The sequence below is a fragment of the Liolophura sinensis genome, chromosome 12 (genome assembly GCF_032854445.1).
Source record: "Liolophura sinensis isolate JHLJ2023 chromosome 12, CUHK_Ljap_v2, whole genome shotgun sequence".
Classification (NCBI taxonomy): Eukaryota; Metazoa; Mollusca; class Polyplacophora; order Chitonida; family Chitonidae; genus Liolophura; species Liolophura sinensis.
Window position 1 is genome coordinate 12,128,059 of NC_088306.1, and position 24,859 is coordinate 12,152,917.

The 24,859-nt window shown below is 39.9% G+C and overlaps 1 protein-coding gene across 2 annotated transcripts; it reads left to right on the top strand.

The window, feature by feature from the left end:
• Positions 1 to 1,171: 1,171 nt before the first annotated feature.
• LOC135479409 (protein FAM124A-like) lies at positions 1,172 to 21,395 on the top strand. Of its 2 annotated transcripts, none has more exons than XM_064759236.1 (3): positions 1,172 to 1,764; positions 17,097 to 17,137; positions 18,875 to 21,395. In XM_064759236.1, the coding sequence occupies exons 1-3, from the start codon at positions 1,673 to 1,675 to the stop codon at positions 19,792 to 19,794; spliced, it is 1,053 nt and encodes a 350-aa protein (XP_064615306.1). In that variant the 5' UTR covers positions 1,172 to 1,672; the 3' UTR covers positions 19,795 to 21,395. The 2 variants fall into 2 exon arrangements, with proteins under 2 accessions (XP_064615306.1, XP_064615307.1); XM_064759237.1 differs by lacking the exon at positions 1,172 to 1,764 and adding an exon at positions 14,406 to 14,479.
• The last annotated feature ends 3,464 nt before the right edge of the window (positions 21,396 to 24,859 follow it).

A 24,859-nucleotide genomic window follows, 5' to 3' on the forward strand; every position in this document is an offset into this window, starting at 1 on the left:
ATCGCGTTTATAATGTACATATGATAACTTAGTAAAGCTGGCGCGAATAAAAAACACCATTAGACTTTTAAGTTCCTACAGGAATATAAAAACAAACTGAAGCTTGGACAAAGAATCACTGATTGTTGTGAGGTGAGCAATTCGATGTTGAAAGCAACAGTAAACCAAAAACAAATATGAAGTTCTGTTTCTGATTCTATACCTTGTCTGAATCGTGTGTCAAGATGCCATAGAAGTGTATTTCTTTCAATGAAATGATTGGTACATGTACATTCTGGAGTAATGGGTTTTTTGATAATAGGCCTACAGATGTTTTGCCTCCTTGAGTATTTGCTTTGTTTAAGGATTTGTGAATACATTGATCTGTTCGAACAAAATCCGCCCTTCCTTCTAAGTTCTGAAGCCGCACACCTAACAAAACGGGCACCTGCCGAGATAACACGTGTAGGTCTAATAAGAGACATCTGTGATGAGATCAGATTGATTTTGAGATAATAAGACAAAGTCTCAGCTTATCTCCGAGTTAAGGCACAGGTGACAGACAATGTACAATGTTATACCTGTAAACACTGATACCTGTAAAATCTGGTCTCAACTCTGCATGCCTTTCACCTTCCGACGTAATAGGCCTTTATTCTTTAGTCAGGGATAAAAAGCTAGCTTTTATGGACTGAAGGAGTTAATCCGCGGGGTTACAAAAACATCGCTCGGTGTGGAGGCCGCAAGAATGAGCAACGTACACGACCAATTGAATGGCTAGTACCTTGTTCTTATGTTAATACAGTGCATGGTCTATAAATATATTCTACCTGGCTGCTGTGTTAAGAGAGCATATACATACATGCTTCTACAGCAGCTGATTTCTGCGTTTCCCTCGCGGCTGTTGTGCCTGCCCACGGGCTGTCCCAACACGGTGTAATATTCGCTATAATTTACACGTTCATTGATTAGGGCCATTGGCAGTATCCAAGGACGCGGCAGGGAGGGCTATGGATTAAAATCCCACTCCCGGACAAGGTGACTCTCAGTATAAGCAGAGCGGGCAGCGAACCAAACACGGTTCCGCGTACGACGGTGCTTGAGGGTTTATGACATCCCTACTGTCAATTTTAAGGACGTGATCGCGTATATATCTAAAACTAATCACAAAAGCTCGCATGCTCCAGTTCGGGAGTATATAATATGACCTCGGCTTTATGCTGTTGACTGACAGTCACAACACAGCGGCCTGCTGTAGGCAAGGAACTGTGCCAAAGAATATAGCGTGTCGGGCCTTGCTCAAACAACACGCAAAAGGTGTGCGACGCTAGCTGTGGCCTTTACCTGACACAGACGCGTGTTGGATTTGCATTATATACAGGTGTTATGGTAGATAACGGATTTTCCTTCACAACACCTATAACACTGGCCCAAATTCCACTCTTTTTTTCATGACCCCTGTTGTTGACTTTGGACAATTACCAGTACATCTCGGACAATATCTAAGAGCTTTCCACTGGAATATACTGCCAAGGGGTTGTTCAGCTTTCAGAATGAAAATGTCACCAACCTGACGAAGAGATTTCCTGCAGTTAGGTAAAGAGAGACTACATCAGCTTTGGCAGCAATCTGAGGGGTTTTACAGTGCTATTTCTATACATTTATATATACTCTCGCGATACCATAATTAAATATGGAAACTTATCTCAAACGGAATTACGCCAAAAGGAACGCCTTGTCTAACACCAACAGCAATGGGAAACTTTACCCGTTCTGGGATTACAGGTATGTACTTTGTTTATTTATATTTGTAAATATAGCTTACTGATAACCATAAACACAAGTAATATACATCAGTTATACATGCTTGTATAGAATATGACAAATTGTTTAACTATATTGCTAATACTATGTCACGAAGGACAAACTTATTATTCTATGTATGATAATCGAAACAGACAAGTATATGACATTAATAAATTGTTCTCTTGCATGCAAGCACGATATCTAGGATAATCTGTGCTTTTTATCATAAACCCACGTTGGTGGACATGTGTCATATATTTGTCAATAATCATAAACTCGTTATGAATAATCTACTTGGATGAAAATGAGAATACCATATAGTATCATATATTAAGTCTTTTAGCATTGTCATACATGAAATGATACTGTTTGCGACTATAACACTATACGCGCAGCACGGCTACAATTTAAACACACGTGAATAGCGGTTAATACCTGTTGTAAACACACATATATGTACGGCCATTGGTACGAAACACTTAAAGAGTTTTGTTTGGAAGCATAACGATTTCACCTTGTCCAAGCATACACTGATTAATTGATCATGTGGAAATTGTCGGTTCTGCGTTGTTAACCAATGGCGTTTGATTAGCTCCACTGTAACCAGTTTATATATGCCATCCATTGTGTGCGGATTCTAACATTTCAGGTCAGTTCGTACATGCTTGACGTATATTATTACACACTAGACATTTTATTACTGTTTTATTACAACTCATAGCGTATCAGTGGTAGTATGAAAGGCTAGGTGCCCCCACCCCCCACGACTCTCCACCCTCCAAAACTTTGACTGCTCATCTAGCGCCTTATTGGCTCCATTGATGTTGACGTATATTTAGTGTCATAGATGTGGAGTATTCTTTCTCCCAAAATAAACACTATTGCTAAACTAACAACGTATATACTATCGATGATGAGTGCAAACACACTCCTCGTATACACTCTCATCTTTTTCTTACCGAAAAACAAGTCGCACACTTACTCGTGTTACATCCTACGTACATATGTGTGGGTTTAACATCAGGAATTTATGAATTATGCATCATGACGGTATAGATCCGTTTCGTTTGGCTGGAACAAGCTTCTCGGTGTATGAATCACTGCAATATTATTATACATTGATACCAAACAGTAAAACCTAACATGTCGACGCCTTGTGTATAACTCAGTTGAATCAGTAAAACTAAAAAAAGCAGCTCATCTTTTGTGGGAATAGAGACTCTGCTTAATTTCCATGCGATGTGGCTCGTTATATATTAGCTATTACACAGTTACGCCATTGTCAAGACTTAAGTCGCTGATTCATCGCACTGCTTATCCCTAGAGGGCACACTTCTGTGTTTTTATCTGCCTATTTATGTGTAATACAGAGCAGTTATTATAGCCGACATGTATAAAATATATCCGTGAAGACGCCCAAGACCAGTGTTTTCAACGCTTTAAAAAAAAGGAGGCTTTATAAGATTGCTTTATGATGGGGACGATCGCTACACCGAAAAATTCGCACTGCTGAGGCTACTGAAACAGCTCTTAAGTTAATACTGGTACTTGTTTTGTGATACGATGTCCACTATTTCAGCTGTGTCCACCCATCTTCAACATCACAACCCCCACCGTCTGCGTTGTTATTGTAAATTGCTGATTATTGTCGTTACCTTATTGTTTTTCCATCAGTCTTTATAGAGCCTAGAATACCAATCACCCAAGAGAAGTTTACTATATTTGAGTAATGATGGGTGTATATGTGCAGCTGTGCATCATTAATTGATCTCACGCCAAAATACGACTTTTCTGTATGCGAACATGCAAAAGCTTACTCGGTTAAAAGTGAAACTGTCAAAAGACACAGGGATATATATGGTTACTTGCGTTTCCTGGGTGTTAAAAGGCCATTCTCGTCTTTCCCTTTTAAAAAAATATCCTTGCATTTTGTTTTTAATTTTGGCTGTTCTCATTTTCGCACAGGAAAACAATTTACTGTTTCCGTATTTTCCATGCCGTGGCCACGACAAGGCTTCAGTAACTGTGGCGTCAGGCCATATTATCATTCAGTCATTTCATGTTTCCCTAATATATATATATATATGATATAAGCGGTCTGGTGCAATGTTTATATCCAACAACGTACGTGCATAATATAGGTCGTTATACATCCGTTATTCTGAGGTGACCTTACATGCAGAAAGTTTCCATATGAGGTGGCATTTCTCAGGCTACCACCTTACCCTGGGTTTCCTTTTCTGTATAAAGCTGCTCGGCTATGCATGCATGCCGCCATCTGCCTCCAGTGATATATGCCTTTATCAGCCTGTTATGTAACCAATTAGAGCTAAGTATTTTCAATATTATCAGTATATGTAGGCAATTAACGAAAATTATTCTTGCCCTCGTTTCATATTATGATTATATACGTATCATTTCATCAGGAAAATCTTAATCAAGCGTTAATTCAAATAAAATGAGCCGAACAGTTGAGTAAATAGATAAACAAGGTAGGGTTACAATTAAACGCTATGAAAACTCTATGGTAATTCCACCTGAGTGACAGCCCTGACAATCGTTTAATCAGTCATGCAATCTAGTTAAAACATGACCACCATTTGAGCTATACATGCAAGTGGACTGACTGCAATTTTTAATAACTAAAGTAATTGGAGCGACACAGAACCCATGCAGTGGCAAATGGCCTTACAAACCATGTAGATCAGGATTAAATGGAAGAGATATTGATATGTAAATGAGCGGGAAACTGACATGTCACGTTATGGTTTGTAGAACCTATCTGCTTAGATTTATCTTAAGCGGTTTGCCAGGTGTTTTTATTCTATAGACACTCCAATTTTCTCCATCCATGAACCTTTAATTAAATATCTATTTAATTGTATAGTTAATTGAAGTATTTTGCAAGCAACCCCATTCCGTAAGTGAATTAATAAAAACCAGTCAATTCTGGACTCTCTGTAATTAGCGAATGGACAAGTAGGTACAATAAGTATTGTTTTTAATAATTCTTGTGCTATATCTACACGAAACCTGTATCCGCGCGGTGTATATAGGCTATATTTAGTTTATGTATTCATTTGACTGTCATCAGTATACAAAGTACGAAACATATATACTGAACAATAATAGGGTTTAAGTCTTATTGCCTCGTTAATTGTGCATATAAGGGTTTGTAGGAAATATCCTGACCGAAATTTGGCCAAAAGATTTAATTGAAACGCTGGCACTGAGTTACCGCACGCGGATAAAATGCACCAAGTCCACCTTCTTAAGAGACCAGCATGTGAATAAAAATAAAACTTGTTTTTGTTTAGCCTCCAGGCTGTTTACAACAGCCGTGCGCGGGTAATCACTGCTTCTGTAGACAGATTACATGGACGTGTATATAGCATGCTGAAAATTAATAACATTATTTGCTTCGTTTGTTTGATTAAAGTTGATAGTTCACGGCATTAATGCATCCGCTCTTTTCCCAGGCATTGTTTTTCTCAGTTGACTACAAACTTTGCGCATATTCATATAGCTATTACACAAAACACAACAACAAACTTTCGTGCTTCGCCATTCCTCCGAACAACTGGCAGGTCATCCGTTTCCCCATGTTTATACACGCATGACGTGTGACGTCACTCACTACCACACGGTGTCTTACGTATAAACCTGCATGAATTCCCCCTTGTGAACACACACAGCAATAATAAGTCTTTCTTTTTGTTGCCTATCCGTGAATTCAAACGGCCCCAGCGTCAAACTTTTAAACCTCCCACTGATTACAGATCAAGATGATTAAGCCATGTTTCTAAAACCATCAATTTATTTCATTGTTTTCAAATTCTAAACAATTTTTCTCTTTCAAATGTAATAAAGTTGGCTAAAGTGATCACGTGTCATATATGCGAGATTAAGTCATCTTGCGAATCTAAACAGCTTGTATTAACGAGGAGTTAGGATAATCCGCATTAATTTCAGACTTTGTACTTTAATCATGCTTATTTTAAGATCATTTCATTCCGAAAGTGATTATGATTAATTATTTAACAATCTATGAGACACGGCAGTGATCTTTCCTCTTTTCTGATTGGCTAATGATCTGATTGACGAGGAATGGATTTTTCTTACATTGCATTCTTTGAAATCATAATCTTAACCGAATCTATGGTCCTAAAAACTAATCCTGCTGGATTATATAGTTTTCGTTGTTACTGAACATTAGCTGTTTCAATTTACATGACGTACCACTGAGCCAATAGCCACAAAAGCCGTTTTATTCGGAGTGATTTTCTATATTTTACACTGTTCTCATTCATTCGACAGCCATACAACATTTTTATTAAAATACAGCTAACGAAAATCATTTTTTGCCATTTAAAGTTCATCATAAAACTGGCGAATCTTTTCCTTTTCAGATTTGGTTCTCCGTTCACCTGTAACATTAAGAATAACACATGGAGGGCCTATAGTTATGTAACCTGTATATCCCTACATGCATATCATAAATCATATCAGTTTTGACAGCTTGATACATTGTTATCTGAATATCGATAAAATCCGGTAGCTTGTACGACAGAGGCTAAGACAAACAGCCTTTTTATTACCCATAAACTTAATTATGCAGTCATAAATTGCTTCTCGTTTCTGATTTATGATCATTTATTGAACATTCATTAACTGCCTTGCGAATAAATACGTGATAAGGTACTTTGTGAAGGATGCATTGGCTAAAGTAATGTGGTGGTGTCCGCCGTGAGCAAAGACTGTACACTTGGCTGACCGAGTGGTCTGGACTGTACACTTGGCTGACCGAGTGGTCTGGACTGTACACTTGGCTGACCGAGTGGTCCGGACTGTGCACTTGGCTGACAGGGTGGTCTGGACTGTACACTTGGCTGACCGAGTGGTCTGGACTGTACACTTGGCTGACCGAGTGGTCTGGACTATACACTTGGCTGACCGAGTGGCCTAGAGTGTACACTTGGCTGACCGAGTGGTCTGGACTGTACACTTGGCTGACCGAGTGGTCTGGACTGTACACTCGGCTGACCGAGTAATCTGGACTGTACACTTGGCTGACCGAGTGATCAGAGTGGTAAGCTCAGGCCAATGGAGCCCTCGACCAATCAGATCTGGCTGGCTCAGACGAAGCCTTCTTAAGTCAGGAGGTTTGTTAAGAGCTCGAGGGAAATCCAGTACTTCTTCTGAACTCTGCCTATTATTTATTTATATATTTGATTGTTGTTTTACGCCATATTACATACTGAATTGGCCACCGTGTCCAGAATTCTTATTGACCCATCTTTATAGCCGATGCAGCGTCAAGGTAATTAATTATTCATTCCACATGGCGTTGTCGATTCCTTCGTGATGCTCTTGGTGGACCCTGTCAGATCAGATCCTCGATGGACGGTCGTGGGTGGCAGAGCGTGGAGTATGCCAGCACAGAAACAATGGCTTCGTGCAATGTTAATTAGTAACGTGCGTGTCTCAATTCTCAACAAAATGGCCCCGGATATAGTGCTCACGCCAAATATTTCATCCCCAGAGGGACAGCCATACTACATGTAGCGTTTTTTGGGTCCAAATAGCAATTCACAAGGGAGAGCCGTGAAAACTATTCAGGAGAGATCCAATTATAAGGCATGGGCAACATCGCTTTTTTCCGACTCGATTCTGCTTTTTAGAATAATGAATGATCACGTTAACAATCCTACTAATTGGCTCTCACGACACAATCACATATTACCGGCGGAAATTTATCCGAGATTATACTGAAATCGGAAGCACGGGTATCTCCATGGCTGACATGCATTGAATCCTGTAGACGATTGAAGGCTCCAACACATCTGAATACACACACTAAAGTATCATCATGTTTTCAACTATGTCATTTACATCTCACGACAAAAACATGAGTTCGTCTCAAAATATCTTAACTTAGGCATATATATGCTTACAAAAGCCATTTCAGCGACACATTCAATGACAGGTTACGTGGCCGTATTAGTTCACTTTGCAAACTGTTTACCTCTGTTTATTTCTGAGGCGCGAAGCACTGTGTTTGCGAAATCTATTACTCTAGCTTTGAATGGGGCCGCGAAAGTGATATTTGTTTTACCTCTGTTGCTAAACATCAAATATTAAACACTAGTGTAAATCATATAGGCCAATCTACCAGTCTGACCTCATATCATTACTGATTCATTCCCAAACAACACTTAGATCGATTCATAAATTCCATTTGGCATCTTTCAATTTCTTATCGGAATATATACATGGTACATGGTGTTCTGAGTGTCACCCCCACCCACTCCCCCCCTTCCTTCCTCCCTTGAATATGCTTAGCCTGGGGGGTTTGAACCCATTTAGAGGTCACATGGTTCAAATTCAGATCGAGTGTGTAGCGACACACCCGCGTCATGTTTCATACTGAGACATGGCGATTTGCCAAATCTGCACCCATGTGCAGTAGAAGTGTTTACTACTTATCTATACTTTTGTATGTACCTACCTATAGTTCTAAGCACCTTGATACCTGAGCGGTTATATTTATAGACTCTCTGTCACTGTAGAACACTGGAGACCAACCCTTGGGTCCGTATTCTCTACTCAGCATAACGCCTGCAAAAACACTGTCAGCCATCTTAACTCAAAACGCGGAATATCCACGGTATAAATATTAACGGGTCTACTGATATTAATTTTTCCGTGGGTTTCATGATTGAGCGATGATTTTCCTCTTGTGGGTTAACTGTTACTGGAACGTAAATTTATATTTACGTCATGTCTAGAACTAGATAGCTGACTATGATTGATAGTCAGTATTGACTACATATTGGATGAATAAAGGCATTTTTGGCCAATAGCTGATTGAAGATTTTGTCAATAAATGGTGTTTCTTGGAATCGTTACTATACAATAATCGTTTATATTGTTATTATTATTTTAGAGTATAAAGCTTGAGAATAGAAACTCCATGCTGGGAATCTTGGTGTTCAGGATTTTAAAGGTTACTGTGCAGTTTATTCCCATTGCAGAAATAAAGATTTCATGAGTAAGTCACAGCAACACAGTTTACAGTTCCTTGATATTACGCTACCTGGCACGACTAAGTCACTGTGGGAAATAATGCCGCGCCAGCACCGCCAGAGTTTGACAAACAAAATGGATGATATTTCCCCTGAGTCTGTTGTCGCAGTAGACAGCCTCGCAGGACAAATACGTTTGTTTACCCGGTGTGTCCATCGTGTCAAATTGTGTTGACAAGGTCAAGTGTAATGTTTGTCGCCAGGATTAAACTTGAGTTTACGGACATGACCTGCAAGGTTCGATCATTGTTGGTACCATATATAAAACCTTTTCTTCCGAAAAGAAGTTTGCCACCCCAGCGCCTGTACTCTGACCTTCTGGGGGCCTCCGTGGCTCAGTCGGTTAAAGCGCTAGCGCAGCGTAATGACCCAGGAGTCTCTTACCAATGCGGTCGCTGTGAGTTCAAGTCCAGCTCATGCTGGCGGCCGTACGTGAGAAGGTCTGTCAGCAACCTGCGGATGGTCGTGGGTTTCCCCCGGGCTGTGCCCGGTTTCCACCCACCATAATGCTGACCGCCGTCGTATAAGTGAAATATTCTTGAGTACGGCGTAAAACACCAAACAAAAAAAAAAAAAAAAAAAAAAAATCTGACCTTCTGCTGCATGTATACCTTACAAGGGCCAGCGAGCTTTAGAGATGGTACATAGTGCCCGATTTATAGACATGTTTGATAATCGTCATTTTTTTTTTCTGAAAAGATTCATAATTGTTTACGTGAAGGAATAGATCGTAACATATAAATACAAATTTGTCACAAAACGTTTGGGAGTTGCTACAGTTGTTAACAATACGTCGGTATTTCGGCAGGCCTTACACAAAGAAACATTCTTAAAATGGCCGAAATTTATTTATTTATTTATTTATTTGATTGGTGTTTTACGCCGTACTCAAGGATAATTTACTTATACGACGGCGGCCAACATTATTGTTAACCCACAAGTTAAGTTAGATATTCCGTATATTAAGAATGACATGGATTCATGTGATGATGGTCTTAACTAAGGTCTCAACCACATGTTATTTTCACGTCAAATCAGTACAATGTCTAAAAACACACATTGAGAAATGACTGGTGTTGAATGTAGCCTTCCATTGGTTAGACACATAAAAATGCATTAAATGACATTAAGTTATATTGTACTCTAAGCGTGCAACAATCGATGTGGCAATAATGTGGAGCTTGGGTACAGCAGGGTGTCTCAGGGTGCCCAACTTAATGGGCATTGTTACATTGTTCATCGAACGCATTTACATGGACGAATAAAAGCACAGTGCAGCTGCGATTGCACAGACAGTGACACGCACTTAGGACGACATGGGATCCATTCACATGTGAAGTAATCAGTATTATGAGACAAGCTTTTTCAAATTGTGATTTGATCGATTTACACTCGTAAGCAAACATTCGCCTGATTGCATGTGAACTGTTGCACGGGTCATTGGTCATTCGACTAACGGTGTTTTTGGCAGCGCGCAAATTGTGTAATGTAGCGTAATGGAACAGCTTTCTCCCGCACGAATGACGTATAGCAGTGTAGAATACCGAATGTGCATTATCGCCTTTTTGTGTTCCATACTCTGGTGCGGATCTGTGAGAATTCTGGGAGAGAAAGCCTTTGTGTTTTTGCCTTATTGGGCGCTAATGTTTCTCGCAAACACTAATCAGCAGAACAATTAACAAACGATTAATGACCTGATTATGTGTTCTTAACATCGATCATTGATTGGGTAAATTTATACCCAAACAATTGCCCAATATTAAAAATGTCTGAGTCATTGGCATAATCAGGGACTTCCTTAACCCATATCTAGTTGGGATTTGCGCGTTCGGTATTCTGAAGGCTTAGGCTATGCCCGAGAACATGAAAGTAACAAAAAAAATATTATCTTTACCGTCTTTCTATTCTGCACGCTTTGCAATCTGACTGAAAAAAGATAAATCTTTTTGAATCCTGTTTTTGGTGGTTGATGCTTTAACCTTCAGAATTAATGTTATTGGATAGTTGGGCAGTTTTCTGAGGAACGTCTTACCCATATACACGAGTGTCATTTTGCTAGTTAAGATTTTCGTCTTAACTAATGTGTCACCTTCTGGCATGTCTCTTTGTATTCCGGTGACTTCGGTTCACTCCACCAATGAAATGAAACGAGAACCGTCAAACACATATATAAGCGGAAATATTCTAAAGTTTGGCTTTAAACATCCCTCAGTTGTACGAATCAGTTATTTGTGTTCCCTTCAAAGAAAATGTCAGCTTGAATTCCTCTTCATTAGTCTCGTAAGAACATTATTCTCCTGGTTTTGCGTGCTTATTTGATAAAGTAGACTATTACAAAAGGTACATTTAGAAAAATGTAATTACTGTTGTATACCACAAACCATCTGCCTGTTAATGATAATGCTTCGATGTCCTCGTCATTGAATGTCTGGTGCAGAAGACTTTCAAAGAGGATATAGGTATATCAACTGCCATCACAACACGGCCCCACAGAGACTAATAAATAACATAGACAAAGGATAAATTATCAACGTGTTCTACAGGTAGACTGTCTCGGCTATTCGTCAAGTGTGACGTTCCGACTACTCCGAGAAGAAACTCTGTGGTGGAAGGCCGCCATTTTGACGACCTAAAACCATGTGCGCTAGACAAGGAGAAGCTGTGTCCCTTTATAGTAAAATATGGCTCCCGCTACGCCAGAGATTGTTGTTTTCCGCACTCTTTGTAGCGACATCACTCAGTTTAGAACACTAGGGAACTCGCTGGTACTAACAATTTACAGACGAGTAATTGGGTAAACACTCGTTCAACAGTGTACATTACTGTTGATTGATGTCTTGCTCGATATGGAGATTTTTCCTCAAGGTGACGTACTGAGGTCAGATGCACTCGGGTCTGATGTTATCCCAGTTATAACTTCTGTGATTTTATTCAAGGTATAGGACTGTGTATAAACCATGTTGTCTTTAAGAGACATGTACCAAATTAATTGTTACAAAGCCAGAATAGCATGCAAACTTTTCGGTATCATTCGAGGTGCAAGTTCAAATCTAGCCTTGGGCAGGGAATGTGTAGATTGGCCAGCTGTCATTGTTGTTTAAACCCTAGTGACAATAAGCCGTCTTAACGGTCCTTTGATGACTTGTCTTTGACCAAATGAGATGCAAGAAACCTGCCAACGGTATGGTTGGCTTACTGCGAGCATATCTGTTTCTTCTACTCATAACGGCCATTTAACGCCACACCGAAGAATGTTTCATCTATACGATGGCAGACAGGTATTTTTGATGGAGGAAACCAGAGCGCCCTGCTTAAACCACCGACCTGTGGCAAGTTACTGACGAACTTTTCCACGGGGGAGGTTTTATGTACATGTACTTGTGGATGACAAATGGTCTTCAACGGCCATACGAGCTTCATCACCAAGGCCCAAGGAACACAGAATGTTTGGAAATCCACAAATTACCTTCGAAAATAAGTGATACCGGTACTGTCATATATCTTTTAAATTTCTGACTTAAGTCGAGTACAGTACCCTACTTCAACAGCTAGCTATAATTATTTATTTATGTATTTGTCGATGTTTTACGCCGTACCCAAGAATATTTCACTTATACGACGGCGGCCAGCATTATGATGGGGAGAAACCGGACAGAGCCTGGTGGAAACCCACGACCATGTTGCTGGCAGGCCTTTCCTCGTGTGACCGGAGAGGGAGCTAGAGGGGGCTGGACTTGAACTTACAGCGAGGCCCCCACCTAGCTCCAGATGCTGTTGCTTCGAACCCATGCCTTGAAGTCCATTGTGTCTATCGTTCCGCCCATCATTTCACTACTTTAATCTGTGTTTTCATTTCATGCTCTGTAAGTGTGGTTAAACTCCTGAAAAAAAACGCAAGGAGCTCTTGCTCACTAATGAGTAAAAAGCGTTGCTTCCAAGCAGAAGATGGCCCATGAATAAATGTTTTGGGTTTATTGCCGAATGGGAAATATTTAAGCAGTATCACGGACACCTGGCCAATGAGTTTACAGACCAAATTCACCTTTCCACACACAAACCTGTCTGTTGCTATACAACCAAAACATTTAGAAGTGCGGCGTTCAGTATACATCAAAAGAATCGATCAATCAATCAGTGAATCGATCAATGAATCAAAAACCGCAAATCAATAAGTTATATACACTTATATAAAGCATGGTATATACTATAGGGTTATGCGTGGGTGTTAAGATACAGCATGCAGAGGAGCGTGGTGATCCGGTAATATTTGAAGCCAGTTTCAATATGGGCTGTTTCTTTACTCAAAATGATCACATGATCACATGATCACGTTTGACCTTTAAGCTCAAATTAAACAAACCGTTGGTGTGTTTATAGCTGTGCATAACAATAGAACTCAGTGTCATAATGTCACTTTTAAAGTTAAAAAAGAGGAATGTGTTTTTGTTCAACTGCATGAGGGGATTTCGGTACAAAATTATGTGTATTCACACATGTCACGAATGCCAAATATTCTGCCACCTAAGACTGTACACGCTTATTCCCCTTGTCCACAAATATATGTACACTTAGATGTGAAACGTTAACAGCTGAACGGTATGTCCTGAACGGTGTCTGCGAACACCAACGAGCACTGGTATGTATGTAGGGACTTATGTGTGTATATATAGCAAGTATGTATACATTGGCGTATATGTAATAAAGATAACTTTAGATTCGCAGAAGAATTTTTCATTAACGCTCATGGAAGATTTAGAGACAGGCTTACTTGGGAAGATGTTAGACATTTGAAAGTAGAAAAGATACAGCTGTACAGATAAAGATCTAGCCATGGAGCACACAGGTAGTTGCATGCAGTTATTTTTGGGGTAAAGTATTCATTTTCAGAAATTGCGGTTCATACGCAGAAGCAAAACCTTCACAAATCTCATTATCGAGCTAATTATTTTCCAGGGTGCCATTAATATATATATGCACAACTTTGGATACCTAGATTAATAATATGGACGTTGCGGGAATGAAGTTTATTTGATATAAGAGGAGCATTGACGGTACCAGGATTCGAACCCACGTCCTCCGCTTGTGTACTGTTGGCGCATATACATGTAAGAGGGTTGGGCGGAGTCCTCATGTTCAATCATATTTGCACACCTGGAAAGGCTGTTATAATGCTTATCCGCGAAAGAGAGTCAGCTTAAGTCGTGTTTTGAGGCAGGTAATCAAGACAATGGCCTGCACGCTGCACATGTTGACACAGCCGGCATTAGAGACGATGATAAATCCACGCTTAATACCCCAACAACGCAGAGTCGCATTGCTGAGACTTAAGAACACCCAAACCCACGTTCACGTTCATTAAAAGCAACCTGTGACTACACCATGGGTCAATACAACACGAAAACGATGTTAGACGCTCGTGTAGGCAGAGAGAGAGAGTGGGTAATTCTGGATGTAGCATGTGTGTTGTTGACAGCTGTGCATCACAGATGAAACTAGCTTGTGATGGGGCTGTTGATTTCGGGATGTATTCAGGCTTTTCTACCCATTAAGGCTTTTGCTGTCAGCTACAGCGCTCACATATAGACGCACAAATGAAACAAACGGCCACGGTAGGTATATACATATTTGTGATAGGTCTCCATGTAATCATATATGTAGTTAAAGAAGACCGTTATTCGCTACAGTTAGAATAAGTTTGGATGACCTGTCATTGACGTTGTGAGATGTCGAGCGTTTTGAACGTATTGCTCATTTTAAATAGGCATGTCTTTAAGTGGTAATTCTAACAAATGATACACGTCTTATTTTATCTGTAAATCCAAGACGAAGAATTTTTTTCGGGTTTTAGGGACCGATATTACATGACATTGTAAAATGTTATTTATCTTTAAGATCAAAGAGCATTAAATGGGGTTTATTTTCAAAATGTCCCTTTAGTTCCTAAATTGTCCTAATTTTAACAAAGTGATTTTCAAAATATATGAACAGTTTCTTGAAAGTATGCATTGTTGTTTGAAGACAGTCCTTAAAGTATAGAAGCTGTAAGGCCAACCAACTTTTTGACTGTGTATTTTTAGACTGACAAAATCTCAGAACCAATTTTACATAAAGAAACCCGAGAATTTCATGTGCTTATAGTACAAATCCACACCAGATTTAAGGTGTATATAAGATTCATGTCTCTGAACTTCTCCATATTGATAGCGATCCAAGCTGATGTGGATGTGAGACAAGCACTGTTAAGCTGATGTGGATGTGAGACAAGCACTGTTAAGCTGATGTGGATGTCAGAAAACAACTGTTAAGCTGATGTGGATGTGAGACAAGCACTGTTAAGCTGATGTGGATGTGAGACAAGCACTGTTAAGCTGATGTGGATGTCAGAAAACAACTGTTAAGCTGATGTGGATGTGAGATAAGCACTGTTAAGCTGATGTGGATGTCAGACAAGCACTGTTAAGCTGGTGTGGATGTGAGATAAGTACTGTAAAGATGATGAGGATGTCAGACAAGCACTGTTAAGCTGATGTGGATGTCAGACAAGCACTGTTAAGCCGATGTGGATGTGAGATAAGCACTGTTAAGCTGATGTGGATGTCAGACAAGCACTGTTAAGCTGGTGTGGATGTGAGATAAGTACTGTAAAGATGATGAGGATGTCAGACAAGCACTGTTAAGCTGATGTGGATGTCAGACAAGCACTGTTAAGCTGATGTGGATGTCAGACAAGCACTGTTAAGCTGATGAGGATGTGAGAGAAGCACTGTTCAATTGATTTGGATAAGAGACAAAGACTGTTAAGCCGATTTGAATGTAAAACAAGCACTGTTAAATTGATGTGGATGGTGAAACAAGCACTCTAGCAGGCGTTGTGAAGAGCGTTAGTGTTACCTGCAGCACAACGCAAACAGCAAGCGTTAATTACGGCGTCACATGTTCAACATTTCTCCCTCTTGTTGATATTTGTTCTTGTCTCATTAATTAGGTTTGCCAACAAAGCATGATCTTTGTTCCTAAGGCTCGGTGTGTATTTATATATAGTGAATCGTTAAAAATACCATGTTGTGTGTACATTCCAGTTAGTGTGCTTAGTAGATATTTATAATTTTCATACACGATATTTCCGTTAATACGTTTCTTTTTATGAAATGATGTGAATGGGGATGTAGAAATCCTAACAAATCAACACGCTTGTCATGTTGTCCAAGAGAAAGCACGCTTGCTGCATATTTCATACCTGTGTTATATGTGTGGGCATGAAAATAATCTTTCTCTCCAAACTATAGCTTTTCATCAGGGTTGCACAAGTTTATAATTAGCTGTGAGTGTGTTCATACAAACCCCATGACATGAAAGACACGCAGTGGTTGTGCATCTTAAAATGCATTCTGATAATGCTATTCCTTGTCGGGTATAGGCTTTCTATGTAATTACGTGGTTTCTTGATACAATTGTGAGTCCTCATAGACACAGATAGTAAGAAACCACGTCTTTCCAGATACAGAATGGACATGCGTAAATAGTGTACTATTCAATATGCCAGTCAACGAGCCATATGTCTATGGGTCAACAGCGCAGGTAATAAATTGATCTCTTTTATAGATTCCCTCCCCAGGCACTGCTATTGACTAAGGCAACAAGGCTAAGAGAAGAGAATTCCGATCGATTTCCATTTCTGGTTACGTTTTGGAATATAGTCAAAGTGTGTTAGGCTCAAAGACTTGACCTCTTGTCGATTAATTCATAGGTATGCTTTGAACATTTACAACAGAGAGCTTCTCTTACTTTAATAAACGACATTTTATATGAAGGGACACAACCCTTTCAGTACAACGATTAATACCGGAACTATGGCCGGCATTTATTACAAGAGATAAAAATATAATGCGTAAGTTACTTTTGCCGAGTAGTGCTTATTCTTTCGGCACGAAACAGTCTTACTGCGGGTGTCCGTCGCCATGTCAAATCAATGGACAAAACGATACTGGTTTTTGCTCGATGCGAAGGCGAAACAAGTCAGGGCTGTATTAACTTAGAGTTTATATAACCTGAACGAAAAGTATCGGGTACATTGACTGGCTATAGAAGTTCCACCCTTGAAAGTTTTACAAAAATGGTTCTGGTTGGATGAATTCTTGCAGAAACTTCCAGGTATGCATAATTGTAACCGTTGATCCTGAATTCATCATTAGCTCATCACTAAGCTGTGTTTTTGTACTTTTTCAGATCCAGACGGGGTAGTTTCTCAACGGCGTCTGGCAGCGATGGTAAGTCGTTGTTTGTGATTTAGTTCCTCAGACTATCGTGCACTGACCAGCATAATAATTTCTAGACATCAATCCAACCAACTGTTTATATCGGTACCAACAATTACTTACTTAGACAGTAAAGGACCATTTTCAAGTGTCTTACCTTGAAACCTGATACCGATAAAATAGAAGCTTAGCACGGTCGAAACCCATACAGATGCAAATCGATAAAACAAAATCATGTGGGCAGTAACGCCTACCTTTTTATGTACAAATTTTCGGAATCTTTTCTGAAATCTATGATCTCATAAGTCTATATACTGATATCAATGTAGTGGCTGTGAATGACTGAAGACATCCAGCATGCCAGGAATCAGAAGGTAATAACGGGTTGCATCTCCCAACTATAGATATCTATAGGTCAGGAAACTCTCACCCTTCTCTGTATACTCATAGAGAAGGACATTTATGTACATCAAAGAAATACCTTCCATTTTTTTCCATTGATCAATATTATTCGAGATAGAACTTCATGTGAATTCATATAAAGACGCATCTTCCGGGTTATTAGATATCGCTACGTGAATTGTGAGCGGTGTGCAGAGCTTGCTGGCTGACGTTGCCTTCACAGATTTCTCATTCAATAGAAACCGAAGAAACGATTATTGATGTACGTCGCTTCAAAAGCTTTGTTAGCATCCCAATAGCCAGTAACCACTACAAGCGTCTGATGTCGCATCGTTGATCGAACTCGGACCTAATTCCAAATTGCCTTGAATGGCCTGCCATCCACAGCGACTAATCAAAACCTTCGGCTCTGTTGTATTATCCTTAACCTATACATGACCTTAGTGTATTTTCAAATGTCTTGGATTGGGCTGTTTCTATCTACATCCATGAAGGTCAGGCGGACGTAGGTAACAATGAGTCAGACGTCGCTATATGTTGTAAAGTGGACAAGCTCAGCTGGCTAGTCACTACGTACGATGACGTAGCGCTCAACACCGATCATACAGATGTCAACGCAGACAATTTCACGAAAAATAACAACTCCAGCCCTGCCTTACGTTTGGTATGCACTGATTCCCCGAGTCGACCGAAGTGTAGTCTAGTTAAGTGACAACCAGAATCGCTGAACCATCTTTTAAAAGTGATTCAGGCGTTTAAGCTTTTGAATCGAACACGTGGAACCAACGTCCGCCATGTTTTGAATTCGAACTTCGCCGATTCCCGGCAAGCCACCTGCTGGCTGTTTGAAAGATAAACTGTTGACATCGAAAGCCAGTGTTTATAGTACCTTTATATTTGAAGGGAATGAAAAAAATAAAAAAAAACAAATAAATTCATGACAAAAACTTACGCTGGAACAAATTTTCGAACAGCCACAGGTACCTTGTCGAGACTTGGCAGAAGTTCAAATTCAAAACACAGGGTTATAGTTTGACGTGTTCAGTTCAAAAGTTTAAACGGTGGACTCACTGTTAAACAATTTTTTTACCGACGAAGGGTGTGACATAACTAAAGTTCGGTCGCCTGAGGGAATCATTGGATAGCGAATGTAAGGTAGTGTTCGAGCTGTTATTTTTAATGAAATTGTCCGCGTGGTAGTTTATAGGACAGGTGCTGAGCACTTCATTATGTACGTAATAACCAGCTTGTTGAGCTAAAGATAGACATGCTATATTAGTGCGCTATTATACTATTGCTCATTTACAATCACTGATAATAACATGTGGTTTTCTTGATTGCTTGCAGGAAGCGTTTCGTCTATGAATTCAAGCCGTTCAGACACCGAAAGTGAAAGTACAAGTCTTTCTGGTTCGGATACCGAGTCTGTGATGCTGTGTGATCCCAATCGACTCACACTCCACATCGAGGCTCACCCACACGAGTCTTCTGCCATGTGGGACATTTATCAGCCTATATTCAACTGGATAGATCCAGACGCACAGCTACTGAGAATCACGGAAAGAACCCATCCTGTGGAGAATGCAAAAGGTGGTATGGCGGGAAATGCTTCAATGCACGACAGTCAGAGACCGGAAGTACCAAGCATCGCTGTTCTGGCATTCCTGCAAGAAGAAGGGCTCTTTGGTTGTGACAGAATTCAATCAGCAAAGCAATATTTCGAAAAGACTCCATGGAAATTCCACTATTCGGATAAAGTTTCTAAAAGTGGAATAAACCCTTATCCCTACAACAGTCAAGATTATTATGTAACTTCTACAGACCTTCCCTTGTGGGCGATGAGGCAAGTGCATCAGGGCAAAGAACACTTCCGGTTCGTTCTTTTCACGAGCTATGAATCTTGGGAAGACATGGTGGACTTTTACAAACTCATGAGTGGCGCAAGTCCGGATGTACTCCGCAGCCATTTTTGTTTATTCACCATGCACACCAACCCTCATTACGACGTGCAGTTTGCTCTGAAACGTCTACCAAAAGACGTAAAACCGAAAATTCTAGACTCGTCTTCGTTGCAGTTTCGTGTCGGTGACATAGGCCATCTTGTTCCTTTATTTCCGAACGTTTGTAGACCATTGTCGGACACTCGATGGGAGACGACGGACCATGACGGAAATCGAATTGTGCTAGAGACAACCGGGTTGGTCAGTCAGTCGGCAATTGCTTCGTCTAGTCGCCTTTCGCAGCCATTGATGGGTTTCTATGTATAACCAAACCATTGTGGATATTCTTTATTATAACTGGTGCAATGTCTTCAATATTTCTGTGATCATTTTCAATATACAAGTGTGAGTCAAAACGATGGAGTCCAGAAATAGAGGGCCGTTTCCGGCTTCGGAAAAAAGTCGGATGGAAGTTCTCGATCTATAGTGCTTGGTACTTCCGTGTGCGGCACTATATAAGCCAGAACAAAACTAACATGAACTTTGTAAAAACATCCACCCCTCCCATGAATCACTGAGCTTAACCTGCAATGAGCGAGGCAAACAGATCAGCTCTCTAATGTCTGTCCCTATTTCTATAACCTGGTCCATAAGAACTGCCGGAGACTATGGCCTGGGTGATATGTGTAAATACCGAATGCTGAAATCACAAGAAAAAAAGTATAATCGAGTCTACTGTTTGGACAGGAAAGCAAATGAAAAGGTTCCCTTCATTATATTTACTTCCCAGATCGACACGTGTCAGTTTGAGGGCAATGCATAATTCATTTATCTGTGATAATTATCTCATCATATATGACATGGCTAAGAAACAACGAGTTCTCTGGATCCGCGTAGGAGGTATATAAGCTCCTAAAGGCTTTTGTAAATCTCGTAGAAATTCAGCTCAATACAACGTTTGGCATAAGATTATTTGCCGACGGAAATTAAAATCGTTCCTAAGATAATGTACACGTAACTACCGCGGCGACCAGTGGCCGCTTTCACAAAACTTCGGTAATTCATCTTGTGAATGATTTTGCGCATGTTATAATCTGGCAAGGCGACAAAGCGTGAACATTTACGACAGATTTATTTACGAAGCTTTACCTCCCCCATCGTAGTTACGTGTGCCTATATATAACACTGTGAGCCCCATTTGTATGTACCCTACAGAAACGCATATACAGGTCATTTATATATGTAATTATCATTATTTCATGCACAGTCACACACATTTATCCCTTGCACAGAATACACCTAAAATGCACGGTGATTTAAGGCGTTTTGTGAATATAATCTACCCAAACCATTTTTACATCATTCATTAGGCATAGCATAAATATTAGGGTCTGAATTTTATCACAAACAGTTAATTTGCAAAAAGGTGTTTGTTTCGCCCTGGCCGGATTAACATTTTTTTTCAACGTTAAAACGTTGCAAACGAAAACTGCGACGAAAAAAGTGATTACGAGAGAACGACAAAGCAGTTCTGGGCACGAAACTATAATAATTGACAAAAAACCTACATGCCACAAATGTGCTTGCGAAGATGACTGTGCAAATGTTGGCATTTCACACACAAACTGCAATGTGGAAGTTGTTAATGGGTCCATTCCATTTACAGTGAATGAACGTTTTTGAAGTACTTTTGAAGCAGCTGGATGATTTTGGTGCAGATCAACACTACGCTAAACGTTATTATATCAAATAGAAGCCATGCATACACATGAGTAAATGAAGGCTTATATATATATATATATATATATAGCCACAATTATTCCCGATTTGAAGAATTGTATTACTAGAGTTATCTCCCTTGTATATACTACGGTACCAATTCACGTGACTGTTATCAAAGCAAACATCGTGAATTCTTTGCAAATAAATAAAACCTTTTTTTAAAACAAAGTCCAAAAACGTTTTTCCCTTTTTCATTGAGGTGTTTTGAAATAAGTTGTGTTTCTTTTAGCAACTGTGTAAACTTTCGAGTTACTCATCAATCAGGTTTGGTCGCTGCCGAAGAGGATAAGCTTAAGCATCCAGGATTCCTGGTCACTCTGCATGTTCTAATGTGATTGTGTATTAAATGCTATAACAACGCAGCATTTTGAGTAATTCTAGACCAGTGACGTCTAGTGAGGAACAACTAACATCGCTGTATTTTTTTTTACTTAATTCTGCTTAAGTCATGGTGCTTTGATGCGTATGACTTACTATTTATGCATTTACATGAACAGTTAGAATAAATCCCTAAATCAGGTAAATTGACAGGAGGTCGTATTTTACCCGTTAAGTGTGACCATTTACCAGCTATCACTCTGTAGTCGCTGCTCTGGTTTTACTGTCTAGTGTTTTAACTACATGTATATAAATTGCCTGATGTTATTTATTTATTTGATTGGTGTTTTACGCCGTACTCAAGAATATTTCACTTATACGACGGCGGCCAGCATTATGGTGGGTGGAAACCGGGCACAGCCCGGGGGAAACCCACGACCATCCGCAGGTTGCTGGCAGACCTTCCCACTTACGGCCGGAGAGGAAGCCAGCATCAGCTGGACAAATTGCCTGATGAATAGGAGAACTGTTCATATGGTACATGTCTAAGGACAGAAAAACGCCTGTTTACAAGGACCTACACAAAATGGTAATGACAAAGAATAAAATACAGGCAATGTTTACAAGACAGATACACGTTTACAATTATCTCTCCAAAAATATCATTGGAGTAGCGGTAGCTTCTTCATTGGTGTCGTGGATTGTTCGGAACTGAAAATTTCAGGGCATGATGCCGATATGGCCCATATCATGAAACAGTCCATGGGATTGAAAAACAATAATAAGACGAAATGCGAGGCTCACCAAAGCTGATTAATTACTAGCTTGTTTGCCAATGTGAGAGAGATTTGTATAAGTTGTATATACCTATGCTTTTCGTCTTGTATGTTGAGGGAGCTTTCACAACAAAGACTCTGGTCGCTTCAAGTATACATCATGGCGGAGTCAGACTGACCGATTGGTTGATGGATCGGTGTTTAATGAGATATTCAAAATGTTTCACTTATATGACGGGTTTATAGGTGGAAGAACGTGACCGGACTTCTTCGGGTACCTGACAAAAATCACTGATCTTCTTCAGATACTTAACAAATCACAGTTCCTAGAGAAAACCACCGACCTTTTTCAGGTATCTGAAAAAGTATCTTCGGGAACGTGACAAACCGAAGTGCCTGGAGAAAGCCATCGACTTTCTTCAGGTACCTGACAAAGCTAAGTGCCCGGAAAAAACATCGAATTTCTTCAGGTACCTGACAAACCAGAATGCTCGGAGAAAACCTTCGACCTTCTCCAGGTATCTGACAAAGCGGAGTGCCAGGAGAAAACAATCGACTTTCTTCAGGTACAAACCGGAGTGCCCGGAGAAAACCATCAGCCTTCGTCAGGTGCCTGACAAACAGGAGTGCCCAGAGAAAACCACCAACCTTCCTCAGGTATCTGACAAAACCGGAGTGCCCGGAGAAAACCATCAGCCTTCGTCAGGTGCCTGACAAACAGGAGTGCCCGGAGAAAACCACCGACCTTCTTCAGGTATACGACAAAACTGGAATGCGCAGAGAAAAGCCTCAGAAAAATATGTAAGTGATTAGCGCTGCTTTGGGGCCGGCCGTACGTGGGAAGGTCCCTCAAGCAAGCTGCGGATGGTCGTGGGTTTCCCCTGGGCTGTGCCCGGCTTCCATCCACCATGATGCTGGTGGCCGTCAAATAAGTGAAATATTCTTGAGTATGGCATAAAGCCCCAATCAAATAAATAAATTTAATCTGACTTTGGAGAACGAACTACTTTGGTTTGGTTGGCCACTTTTGGTGTTTCACAAGAAGTATAACTTGTTTTTATGAGTCTGCAGATCAGTACCCTTAATAAGCTTGAATAAACATCTTGCACAAAAATGCGTAAAAGGTTGAAGAATTACGGTTTTTGGAAGCTCACTTAAAGCAAACTAAATAATATAAATAAACTAAATATATGATAAATATGCCAGTGCATAGTTTATTGCTAACGATAATTCGTACACAAATAACAATAACATGAACATTTGTAACCAACTCACCTGATACACCATTCATTTGCATGCAGTTGATGACAATTAATTAAATATTCAAATGATCCTAAACTAAAAACTATTCTTAATCTCTGACTAAAGGTAACGATAGATGACCGATGATACATGTTCTATTTACACAAGCATTCACCATATCACAGGCTTTATTATGTCAGCTAAAAATCTTAATTTTATAATACCTTTGTGTGATTAATATCATGAATATTTTAGAGGTAAAATGAATGTATCGACTACTGCAAAATGAACAATTTCTAGTTCAGCCTCTTTACTGGTGGTTTTTAAACTTCACCAGATGAATGTGTCATCAACACCACCTGAACGCACAAATTTGACGTCAAAATTACATACTGCTACAGATTCAGTGTTAAATGTTACTACAATCCGCACCCAACCTTCACGATTTCATAGTATCTGTAAAAATGATTTCTTTCTTTCTTTCACTGGTGCTCTGTGATGCACCACAAAGATATTTCAGTTTATCCTAATGCCTCAATCTTTTTTGCATATGAAAGAACAACTTCCAGTGCAACGTATGCACCATTTTTACTTAGATTTTAGGAAGCAAAACTACATCGGTTGGGTTGGTCAGCTTCGAGGTTTAACAAAAGTATAATTTTATCTCTTTACGCAGAATGATGTCCCCAGGACATTCTTGAATAAACATTTAGTGGAAAGATTGAAGAATTACGGTAAGTTGCCAAGTGGTTCATGGGGGGGGAGGAAATGTCCTCCTGAAATACGTCAGCAGCTGGATTCATGGACCAAATATATGGCAGAGTAATCTGTGGTTCAACACTGCTGGATCTTCTTCACTGTCAGGACAGGTGTATGACTTGTACCTGACTCAGGCTGTCGTTCTGGCATCTAGTGCAGCTTGTAAATGGGGTAGCTTTCCCTACAAAACAGCCACCTGGGCACAGGCCAAATTGACAATTGTTCTCTTGTAAACCAACGCATGAGGAGTGCATTAAAGGCAGGGATGACTACACAGCTCAGGGGTGAATTACCTTAGTCTGTCATTATTGATTAGTAAAACCCCTTTTTAGTCTTGTGCGAATAAGTCTGTTACGTTGTCACAGTTTTTTGTCAGAATTATCTCATATGACATGGAGTTATCATTAATAAAGTCGAGAGATTACTGATACAACTACTAAAATGCACCCTTTGTGGATACATTTCCACGGAACAAAGAACTACATATTCTTTTTGCTAATAACGAGGACACATTC